The sequence below is a fragment of the Chelon labrosus genome, assembly GCF_963514085.1.
Source record: "Chelon labrosus genome assembly, chromosome: 14".
Lineage (NCBI taxonomy): Eukaryota > Metazoa > Chordata > Actinopteri > Mugiliformes > Mugilidae > Chelon > Chelon labrosus.
The window spans coordinates 3482513-3495007 of NC_140347.1; the positions used below are offsets into that span (position 1 = coordinate 3482513).

The 12495-nt window shown below is 45.2% G+C and overlaps 1 protein-coding gene across 1 annotated transcript; it reads right to left on the minus strand.

Annotated features, from left to right (window-relative positions):
* Positions 1-323: 323 nt before the first annotated feature.
* On the minus strand, positions 324-11025 carry LOC311499703 (snake venom 5'-nucleotidase-like). Its single transcript, XM_084560804.1, has 9 exons — positions 10550-11025; positions 9717-9939; positions 9397-9585; positions 5971-6168; positions 5383-5534; positions 4670-4778; positions 4381-4530; positions 2468-2668; positions 324-2390 (listed from the first exon to the last, which is right to left on the minus strand). Exons 1-9 carry the CDS (start codon positions 10937-10939, stop codon positions 2215-2217), a joined length of 1788 nt encoding a protein of 595 aa, XP_084416930.1. The 5' UTR covers positions 10940-11025; the 3' UTR covers positions 324-2214.
* Positions 11026-12495: the final 1470 nt, after the last annotated feature.

Consider the following 12495-nt stretch of genomic DNA (forward strand, 5'->3'; position numbering starts at 1 on the left):
TCATACTAATACATAAACCTCGACATCATCTCCAACCAATCAGAGACATTTAGACTAACTCTCAGATGATGTTAAGCCCCGCCCCCAGATGATCTGATTGCCCCGTCAGATATGTGCTGGAGCAGAATCAGTTCCCAACGGAGAAGCTGGAGGCCAACTTTCCAAAGCTAGGAATTTCTTGGCGGGGGATGGGGGAGGCGGGGGAGGCGGGGGAGTCATTCTCTCTTCCAGAATAAAGCGTCATTGTTCCTGTAAATGTTTTTGGGTGGAGCAGTCGTTTCTATTGTCCTTTATTTTCTTTTTTTAATCTATGGACAAACAAAACCACGTTGTCACCCAAGGAAATACCAGAGAGACAGTTTTTATACAGGCTGCGTGTTTTCAGCATCTAAATGCTCAAGTTCCAACAGGCCTCTGAGGTTCTTGTTTTGTTTGAGCTCGTAAAAGACGACGCACGAAATCAACCGGCAGATGATTAGAGAAGAAGATTCACTGAACAAACCAGGGTCGGAGCAAAAGCTGCTGGTTCCAGCATCCAAGGAGGAGATTTACTGTCGACGCTCCTCCCTCAGCGCCGCCTTTACTGGAGGCTTTCCACAAGAACGCTGCGGTCGTCGTCATCAGCGGAGGAGGTCTGAACGGTAGTCTTGTTGCGCCGACACCGTCCTCGTCCGTCCTCGACATGAAAGGACGGTTTTCAACTCGTCCTGAATGTGTCTCTTTTCTTGTCCTTGGCATCAGCTCCCGGCGTTGGCTGGTGCAGAGACTAATAAGGAGTTCCTGAGCATTAGCAGGCGGTGGACGTTGGTGGGGAGAACCCTTCGCTCCGCACAGAGGAGGCCTTGTTCAGTCCACACAGAAGAAGGGGAAGCTTCCTGAGATGTTCTCCTTATTACTAATTAAAGAATCCTTCAGGATTTATACGTTATAGACTCTGTTTAGACTTCACATTAACATCTGATCACAAGTGTCCACCCAGGACACACTGAGGACACAAGTGGAGTCTGTCACATTTGACGAGGCTCCAGGGTTCAGCTCTAATCAGAGAATCCTTCCTGCATGTTCTCCCCATGTTTGCGTGGGTTTCTCCAGGCACTCCGGTTTCCTCCCATCATCAAAACATGGTTGCTAGGCACCAGGTCAGGTTGACCCACAGTGGCAGCTCAGGACTAACTCCCCATCCCACCAAGCAATTTCGTTGAATGATTTATAGTGCTTACATTGTATAATGACAAATAAAGCTCTTTACCTTTATTTGTCTCTAAAATAATTAACGTCACATCTTGTCTCCAACATCTGGATCATGTCTCCAAGTCAACAAGCAGCTGTTGATGGTTCTGATCCAGCGGTAGGTAGAGATCCATTAGAGACAGCAGCTGGTACAATATTCTACTGACCACATGATGGCGCTGCTGATTTACAGACACACACACTGAGATCAGATCTCAAGTGCTGGCTGGGGACGCATGTGGAGACACCTTTTAACGACGTGTTAGTTTTAATAAAATTAGTAAGTTTTTATGATGCGACAGTTACAAGGAACGACCCGGGAGGATCACACGCTGCCATCAAACACTTACAACAAACCTTTCAAGCAGAAAACGTCTAAAAGATCAGAGACGTGTTTGTCGGTTGTTTTCATTAGTTTATGTAATTTACTTTGACAGATTTCCATGTTCATGCTAACCTGTTAGCCTCCGTGGCTTCTAGACGACAGCTGCTGCCTAGGAGAAGGGTTCTTACGACTCGAGGTTACGACATAGAAGGTCGAACCGATCAATAGTTGGTAGGCTAACAGGTTAGCAGGCTAACGCCGGTGAAGCTTAAGGTAGGAAATTCAAAGACTGGTAGGGTTCCTGAGATCACCACTGGTCTGTACTAAACTTATTCATACTAAGAAAACGTAAGATAAAATAAAATATAGAAAACATAAACATGACCTACTCACTGGAAGTTACATAATATTCTGCAGACTCCGTCAGGTGGAAGGATTTAAACTGTAAGTGTCTTTATTCCATGTGTCCTTCCCTCTAGTGGTTGTTAGAGGAACTGCAGCGTTAGAGCGTCCCTCTGAGGATGTGGTTTGGTTTGGTCCAACCTTGGTCCACGTGGAGTTTACTGGTTTGTCTTGGACACTTAAAGTTCCCGTGGAGTTCATAAAAACACACGCTAGATAAAAATGTTCCCGTCCTCTTTTGTCTCTTCTTGGTGAACTCACGAGCTCCCACGCAGACTCCAGAACAGCACCAGAGAAACCAGTAAAACCAGAGGAGCAGTGTTCGCCCGGAGACCAGAGGAAGAGCCAAACACCTTGATTCGTCCTTCAAGAGACGGATAAACTTTCTTTCTTTTTGAGATGTAGTTGGCCACAACGGAAATGTCCAGATCTCCTGGAACAGAAAAAGAAGCGTCAGAAAATAACTCATTGAACGAATCAAACTCCCTCTAAAGCGTCCACCGGTCTCACCGCTGTTGTGGCTGAGCTTCTCGTCTCTGATCACTGAGAATCCGTCTCCGCCATTCACCAGGTAGGACGGCAGCACCACTTTGTAAACCGCCTCGTCTTGGACCGCTTCATAGACAGGGACTCGGCATTTAGTGCAGAGGACGTCGAGGCTTTTAACTCTAGACCCCGGAGGTCTGGAGACGTCATACTCTACGTGGAAACCTGTTGGAGAACACGAACACGCCGTCAGTCCAGAACATCTGAATGCTGTCGGATATCTTTGTTTAGAGTTTGTTTATGATCGGAAATATTTGTTTCCGTCAGGACCCAGGATGTGTCGTCACATTATTTGAATTAACAACCTGAAAAAGTAAGGAATCACATGATCAGGATGTTAAAACATAAAACTAAAAATCTTATTTTCAGTCCTGATCTGATCCTAAATGTCCTAGAGTTGGTCTCCTGTAGCTTCCTAAAGTCTGTCCTTGTCTTCTCCTAGAGTTGGTCTCCTGTAGCGCCCTAAAGTCTGTCCTTGTCTTCCTTGTCTTCTCCTAGAGTCGACTGGATTCAGTCCAATAAATCTGTCAAAGTTAATGTAGTGGTTACTCCAGGGACGTGGTTTTGGTTTTTAGGGCTAAAATAAATAACAATAATAGATCAGAGTGGAGCTGAAGACCAAAACCGATCTGATCTGCCCTGACATCGATCGGGACATCTCTAATGTTTATATTCAGAGGTGTCAAGTAACGAAGTACAAATACTTCGTTACTGTACTTAAGTAGATTTTTCAGGTATCTGTACTTTACTTGAGTATTTCTTTTTCTGACAACTTTTTACTTTTACTCCCTACATTTGTACACAAATATCTGTACTTTCTACTCTTTACATTTGAAAAACAGGCTCGTTACTTTTTTAACCTCCATGGATGACAAGACGTAAAAGACGTGACATGATCGGACATGACTAGAGCATCGGACTAAAGAAGTAAAGTCAACAATGCGCTGCCTGTGTTCTTCTTCTACTGTTTTGAACAGGCAGCCTGTTGATTAGTTTGAGCTCTGCTGCCACCTAGTGACTGGAGGCTTGTTTATCGTTCAAGCATCAATAAAGACAGTAATACTGAAAGTCCACCTGACCCCACTATTTGAGAAGTACTGGTCTGGTATGGTGTGGTTTCTGTTGCTATCATTAGCTTTTTGAGGATTTTTTGGAAGCTAGTTTACAACATTAGCAATGCTATGGGAATACACCGATTTGATAGTATAGCTAACACTAGCTAGCGGTTTAAAAACAACTCAGTAACCCTCAATATATTATTAAAAATTGTTCCGGATGCTCATGCAGGACCTCTGATCAATTAAGTCTAGATTATTCTGCTAGAACTTTTTCATTTTGCAAAATTATCAACAGATGAATTGTTAATGGAAAAATCTGGCAAAAATTTTTACTTTTTACTTAAGTACATTTCAGAGCCTGTACTTTCTTACTTTTACTTGAGTAAAGGAGTTGAATCAGTACTTATACTTTTACGAGAGTATTTTTTTACACAAGTATCCATACTTTTACTTAAGTACAGAATGTGAGTACTTTTGCCACTTCTGTTTATATTTACTGCCTTTTCATTGGCTCACAGCTTTTCACATATTTCTTTTCCTTGTACATGAAGTCTGGTTGGCCACCTAATTCAAAGTTTAACCCAGAGATGGCGCTGTAGGGAGCAGATACAGTAAAACACCCAGTCAACCAACTCTACACCCAAAACTACAAATATCAGCTTCACCAAAGTTGGTGCTATTCGTCCTCCAGGTGCAACGATCACCTCTGCACTAAATCTAACATCAGTCCGTCCAGAAACCGTCGAGCTGTTTCATTCTGATCCAGAGTCGTCCAACAGCGATCAAACACACATGTTGAGATGTAGAAAAGCAGAATACCGGTCACTTGGAGGAATTCTCCGGAGCCGTTGCCGTATCGTTTGACCGAGTGTTCGAACACATTCCTCAGCGTGGATCCTTTCAGCTGCACCAGGTCAAAGGTTCCTTCAAAGGGTAGAACCGAGAACAGGTCCTCCATCGTGATAGAACCTGCAGACGACACAGCAGTGCAGTTTTATAAAGTTCGTCTGAACACAAAGAGAAGAGCTCAGCGTTCAGTGAGTCGTAGGATGTTGGATCATATAACCTCTTTCCCGTCATGCCGCGCTCTGTTTGTATCTGACCTCACCGTTCCTGGTGTGTTCATCAATAGACGCCCGGATGCCTCCTCCGTTGGTGATGCAGGCGCTGACGTGGTTCCACTGGTGCTCATCGGAGAACCTGATGTTGTTGTCGAGCTGCAGAACCAAAGGAAACTTTTTTTCAGATCTATGTGCTTTCATTCAGTGTTTAGTTTAGGAACTCCTCCGGCCTGAACCGAGCAAAGGTTTGCGTCTTTTCCACAACAAATGTTGTGGAAGACTTTAGGCATTTCCAAAAAAACAAAACTAAAACAAAAGGGAAAGGACTTGTATGAGTTTTCTTCGACGACAATAAGGAAAATTGTAAATTACAGTTTAAAATGTCTTCTAGAAACTCTAGTTGTCCTTGTTTCAGCTTTGTTTTGTTGTATAAATGCCTGGCAGACGAGACTTCAGGTTCTTTTTCATGGTTTTCTGTTAATCTGATCTAATTCTCATTAATATAATTGATTTCGCACTCAACATAACAGCAAAGAAATGAGCAATTAACCATTTAAAAGAAGTAGTTACAGGTTCAATGGTGAATTTTACGCAGAAGGTCAAAGATTAGACGTCTAAGAGTCATTTATAACAAATACGAGACCGTCGTCTGAGCATTGTGGCAGGAAGAACAAAAACCCAAGTTGTCAAGAAAAACAACGTCGCTGTCATTTGTTATCCGGAAGGAAAGTGAGCTGAAGTCAGCCTCCGGTCCACTCACCATGGCGTCACAGATGAGGTTTCCCAGGTTGCATTCCTTATAGCGACAATCCCTGCCTCCATTCAGGAAAACCAGAGTCTTTCCCACCACCTGAGCCGAGTAGTTGGCCAGACTCTTCTTCCACTTCTCCACCTCAGCCAGAACCTCTGGATCTGTAGAGACACGTGTCAGGAAGTTCTGATATGGCAGTATTTCATTCAGTTCAGATGTCAAGACAATAAATATCTCGTTTCTAAGCGTTATATAAAGAGCCTAAAGATACACATCTTCTTGAATACTGAGGCCGGTCAAACCTGATCTCACCTGTCCATCTCTAAGTCCCTGTGTCTCCACCTGGTCTTAATACAAATGTGTCTCCACATGCGTCCCCAGCCAGGACTTGAGATCTGATCTCAGTTTGTCTATCTCTAAATAAGCAGCACCACCCAGCCGGGGAAACTTTCAGGCCTCCAACCAATCAGAGACATTTAAACTGATCAGATGACGTGTATGACTGCTGTTACCCTTCTGTCCGTCACATTAAACTCCGCCCACACGATCTGACTGGCCCAGAGTCTGTCCTACGTCATGTGATGGCGTTGTCCTTACCCTGCTGGATGCTGCTGTCCAGGAGGATGGGGTTTCCCGAGGAGTTCAATACATTCCCTGCGTCATCAAAGGTCACCTTCAGATAACCCAGATATTTTCCAAACGCGTACGCCTGCACAACAGGAACCTGCCGCCCATCCTCTGACTTCACCATGAAGGGATAAGGACCCTCAGGGACTTCAATCGAAGGAGGCTTTCCTGGAAAACATGAAAAGTATGTGTTCAGAATCAGAGGATCCTTTGTACTGACGTCTAAAAACTGTTTATTCAGTCTAAGATATCTCAAAAGATTACAAAATAAAAGCCAAACCATTTTTCTCAGAGTTCACAGGAGTTTGAAACAGTTTGAAACTCAAAACCTGACTTCTGAGAAGCTGGAACCAGACTTTAACCTGAGATCAAAATCAAGAATTGTTCAGTTACAACTCAGCTCTTCAAATTGTGCACCTTGGAAATTATCTTATCTAAACTCCAATCTGTTCGGTTAAACTTGAAATCAAAGCGTTTTACACCAGAAACCAGACAAACATCCCAAGACACATAAACAATTTACAAGCTTCACTCAATAAATCACAGAACCAAAAAGCCTTGGAGACAATTGAGAAGGATTTATTCCAAGTCCCTGTTCTGCTAAGTTCAGTTGGTTTGGAAAGCGTCCATCTCTGAGTCATCTACGCACACGTGGTATATATTTAGATTCACTGTGACTCACATTTTCTGAGGACTACTCCATAGCTGCAGAAAGAATCAGGGAATCAACAAGTTTTAGAGTCTGTGAAGGTCCTCAATCGTCCAGGTCACGGTACATCCACAAAACAAGCTGAAACCTGGACAACCTGGACAACCTGGACCTGTTGGGTTGAGTATCAGGTCGTTAACAGACTCTAGTCTTGTCAGCTTCAGGTGGACACCCACACATGTTCCTACAGTGACGCCAGAAAGTAAAAACAGGAACTGAAAGCTCTGCACATGGGGTAGAATTTATTCAAGCAGAAACCTCTTGCAGTTCCTCTAATGTCCACTAGATGCTGGCTCTTAAAGTGAGTCCATGTTAGAAACGTTACAGCAGAAAATAAACTGCGTGTCAACAGACAGGTACAAAAAACTGTTCTGGTCTCTTGAGGTATCAAAAAAAACAAAAAACAAAGCTGAAACAACTGGACTAGAGTCTGTTTACGATGCTCACCTGGAATTTAAAGAATCTGTTAACAAAACTACTTGTCTTAACTAAACTAATGTTTGCAGGATATAAAATAATAAATTATGATGTCGTTGAAGACTTGAGGTAAAACAATGACAAATGGAGTCTGGTTTGAGTTTTCTTGACCTAAATCACAGCTTCAACAATCAACAACTTTGAAGACATCTGTGAATCATTTCACAAGTTCAGTCATCCAAGTTCAGACTCTGCATTTCACGGAAAATGTGACAATGCCAGTTTCAACAAGTTTGCACAAGTTCAACAGCAACTTGAGGAGGCGGTGGTGGTTCATCAGGTCCATCAGAGTCTTCTCTGTTGGCCTGAACTTTATCAAGATCACTTACATTTATAATATTTTCCCATTAATCTTATTAATTTATTCCAATAGTTTATTTTTTCATGTTATGGCTTGTCTGTCTCTCAGCTGCAGTGTAGCTTAGCATTGGAGCTTTTATCCAATCATATTTCAGCCATCATGTTGCTGGAGTCAAAGAAATCTGCCTGGGCCTTCACGATTAAAACTGAAACACACTGTAATGACGCTGTTCCTTTAACCAATCACATTTCTTGTTGGTATTCTTAGTCCTTCTCTGTGGCCTACGGTAGCGTCAGCGTTTTACCGTCCTCTGATTGGACGGTCAGAGAGCCGCTCCGTTTAAGCCAAGCTAGCGGTTCATGTTCATCTGTTGCTAGCTGCACAACGTTAACGTTCTGATAGCTATATGTTGAAGCCACCATGGAGGAAGGAGGAGAGGCTATCCATTTGGTTGCAGATCTTCTCAGAAAGACATTTTCACGGCGGGCTTTGAAGGAAAAGCTGGATATTGTGAGGAAATGCCGCCCAACCCTGGAGCTAGCTAGCCTGACCCAGCCGGGGAAACTTTCAGGTCAGCAACTATGAGCGCTACTCTTGGTTGACAGGCTCCGAGGAGAACTCTCAATAGTTTCTTAAGTTCTGGTGAGTAAAATGAATTATATTTACATCTGTTATGTATAATTTTGTCGTTTTATTGGGTCGACGTTGATGCTTCTGCTGGATTTGACGTATGTGGAGCTGGTGGCTGCAGTCAATATGCAACATCCTGTTTACTGCGTGTCCATATGACGTTGGCATAGCGATTAAGTGTTAAGACGTGTTTTGAATGAGGTTGGAGGACGTTGAAGGACTAGGTGGAAAATACACGGCCCTCCACAGCTCTTTTCTTTCACAAACCTCCAGCTCAGAGTCTGATCTATGAACCGGTCGTCGCTAACAAGCTAAATAAGGGGAGCAGTTTGAGGTTTACACTAGTGTCTAAACACGAGTCCAGTGTATACACACCATGAGGTCAGTTACAGTGAGAACGTGACATTAGGACCCGAACGCATCACTATCAGCTTTCAAGGACACTCTTCTGTCCAAACAGTGACTAAGTTGAGAGCAGCCACATCCTTCATCCTTCCTCCATCCACAGCGCTGCACGCCGCCTGGTTTCTCTGCAGCCTGACGTCCAAACCGGTGGCTGACCACAGAGGCCGTTTATCACCGTTTATATATAACGCTGCAGAGTTATTTATGGAGGCCGGGCTCGTGCCGACAGCGTGTTTACTCTCCAGTGACAGGAAGGAGAAGACGCAAAGTTTCCTCTCGTCCAAGAGCAGAAGACACAGCTCACTGTCGGAGGCCGCCGGAGAATGAAATGCAGGAATCTGAATTATTCTGACTGAGTCTGCAGCTACGACCTCGAGTTCATATACGACTGAATGGACGTCTGTGAAGGTTCCCAGTCATCCAGCTCATAGTTTAAAAAAAAAAACAACAAATGTCTAAAAGACTGGTGGAGAGTTTAGGTTTAAATAAGCACAACTGTGACATGACTGGAGTCTGTTAACGACCAGGTACTCTCCTGTGATTGTAGGTTTGATCCTGGTACTCAGACTATTCGTTTATGTCTAGAGAGTCTTGGGTTTATTGGAATTCAGACCAGATTTAGAGACGGATGTTGGATGATCACCTCAGAGTGGATCTGAATGCTTGTGATCAGATCAGGTGTGAACAGGACTATCGATGCAGACCTTCATCGTCCAATCAAATGAGTCCTGATGACTTGATGATACTACTTTATGCTACGTTCACACTAGAGGTGATTCATTGTCTACAGACACTTGTCGGACCTCATATCAACCTCCAAACCCCTTAACTGCACCTAAATAAACCCCACAGACACTACCTGAATACTTCCTACCTGTAAAGAGGAAAGTGTTGGTGTGTCCACCGATGACCACGTCCACTCCTCGGACCCTCTTGCCGATCTCCTGATCTGTGGTGAAGCCCGAGTGTCCCAGAGCGATGATCTTATCGACGCCCAACGTCCGAAGCTTGTCCACCTGCAGCTGCAGTTCCTTCACCTCGTCCTCAAACTTCAGGTGTGTTCCTGTTCGGAGACATCGAGGCTGAAAAAAAAAAACACGAACCACGAACCCGAAGCTCATCCAGAAACCAAACGGAGGCGTCCCTGTCGGCCTTTTATTGGCAGGAGTCATGGGACGGGACAAAGAGACTCACCAGGTTTGGACAGAGCTGGAGTTTCCTGTGAGGTGTACCCCACCACGCCGACCCTCTGACCTCCAACATTTAGGATCTTATACGGTGAGTAAGCTTTGCCAAACGTGGAGGACAGAGTCTCGTCCGGTTTGATGTTGGCGCTGAGGACGGGACACTTGATCTGCTCCATGAACGGCTTCATGAGCCCCTGCACGCCGTTGTCAAACTCGTGATTTCCAAGAGCCTTGGAAAAAAAAAATGACAAAATGAAGGAAAGATGAAGATAAATGAAGGACTTGATGTCATCCTGTTGGTTCATAGCCGGTTCCTGTAAGTCATTAGTGGAGGAACTGAAGGGTCTGGAGCAGAGGAACTTCCTGGACGTAGTTCTTTAAGTTAATTTAGTTTTATCAGGTTTAATGACCCACACATCCTCTCTGTCCCTGACTCTGCTCTGTTATAAATCTGATTTAGAAATAAACCGACGCATCACGTCTTCTCGTCGCATTGACATGAGCTCATGCTGCAGGACGCGTTTCTTTAAACTGAAACAGTTTTCATCACCATCCACTAAGGTTTAAAGTGGCTCAGAGGTTAAAAGGCTCAGAGGGAACACAGCTGATCAATTAAACTCATTAAATGAAAGAGGACCCATAAATCAGCCTGGAGGCTTTCAGAGGGGGGGTTGGAGCTCGAACCAGGGGACTGGTCCAGACTGGTCCTGGTCCAGACTGAATATTAGGACCATGATTTAAAAGGTTTAAATATTATATGTCCAGATTTTATTAGACTTTATCTACAAATATTTGCAAGAACAATTAGCAGAAACCATTATTCGGGGGGGTAAGTCCTACCATGGCATCGTAGTGCAGCAGGTTCATGAAGTGCGCAGCCTCTGCTCCTTTGTAGAAGTTGAACCACACTGTCCCCTGGAACTGGTCCCCTGCGTCCAGGAGGAGGACGTTCCTCTCGGAGCCGCGGATCCTCTTGACCTCCGTGGCTCTCCGGGCAGCGCCGCCGTAGCACCCTCCGCCGCCGCCGCCGCCGCTGCTGCTGCTCCTACCGCCGCCGCATTTCCCCGAGCGCACGCTGGTCTCCTCCACCCGGGCGTGCACGTCGTTGGTGTGCAGCAGAACCAGGTCCCAGGCCGCCGAGGGGAGCACGGGGGGGAACCCCAGCAGCAGCAGCAGGAGGAGCGGGAGGAGGAGGAGGAGGGAGAGCCGCCCGGGGAGAAGCGCTTCCATCGGATCGGGACGCGCGTAAAAGAGTGGAGCCGGTGGTTGATCCTCGAGCTGAGTTCTCCTCCTCTCTGCTCCTAATGCTCCATGTGTGTCTGCTAATGGAAGAAGCGAAACAGGGAGGGAGGGGGAGGGAGTCAGGAGGAGGAGGAGGAGGAGGAGGAGGAAGATTGGAACTGCTTTTTAAACGCCCCCCAACCCTCCACTTCCCCTCACATAAAAACATGAGGAGGTTTCACTGGTTTACGCAAGATACACAAGGTTAGAAACAGAACTGAGGAGGAGGATTAAGTTCTCATTCTTCAAGAGTTTATTTAACAGGTTCATTGAAACAAAAATAAAGAGAGTGGAGACGAGTCTGCACAAGAAAACAGCACCTGGTCAAACAGTGACGGAGCTCAGGAGGATGAAGGGCGATCTTTTAGTTCCTGTTGATAAAAACCTGGAGGAGCCACAAAAGAAATATGTCCAGGCCTGGTTTGACGTCCAGAAGACACGTGAGACATCTGAGAAGGACCTGAAAATGAAAAAGCTGAAGGAACGATCTGAGGTTCCTAGAGATAAAAGTCCTCGGGACTTTTGTGTCGAAGTGCTGGAACCGAGACACCAGGACCCGTTGTGTTTGTTGAGGACGGTGAAGACTAAAGATCTAAAGGTCTCGCAAGGAACCTTTGACCCAGAGAGACGAGATGAAACTACAACGAGACGTGAGACACATGACCCCTGAGGACACGTCAACTTGTCACAAGATTCTGTTTCAACCAATGACTCACGGTGACGGTGATGGAGCTGATCAGTCACTTATTTGGGTTAAAGTGAAATATGTTCATGTTCCCCAGACTGGTGGTCTGAACAGAAAGAGGATGAGCTCCTGGTGATTGTCTACCACCTGTCAACAGATTCAGGAAAGAGGAACAAGTCAAACTAAAGGCCTCTGATGTCTGAGCTAAAACTAAAACCTAGTTCCTCATCTACACTGTAAAACAAAGACGTCTGACTCAGATGAAACGATGATTCTTCTTAGTTGTCATCGTGTTTGACTCTTATGACTTGTTATTGTAGGAAGCTGATGAGTAAATCTAAAGGTTTTGCTCAAACACAGCAACTCTGTCAAAGACACATTACGATCATCTTGTGACAGTTCAATGTTCTGCTGGGAAACTTCTGGACCTGGCATTCATTGGTGTGGATGTTACTTAGACATGTAGCACCCACCTAGACCAGACCAGGCACCCCCACCCCATAGCAATGACACTCCTTGATGGCAGCAGCCACAAAAACATGAAGAACGGCACAAGGTGTTGACCTGGCCTCCAAATTCAATGCAATGGATGACAAAGTATACCCAGTCCTGTACCATTGAGGTGTCTGTGGGATGAGCCACATAGGCCCCGCCCCTTAAAGCTGACTTTACAGGAGCATTGGTGGTATAGTGGTGCGCATAGCTGCCTTCCAAGCAGTTGACCCGGGTTCGATTCCTGGCCAATGCAGACATTGTTCTTTAGCGTTGTGATTTAATTTAGACGCCACAGAGGCCCCTCCCCTCAAAGGCCCCCCCACTA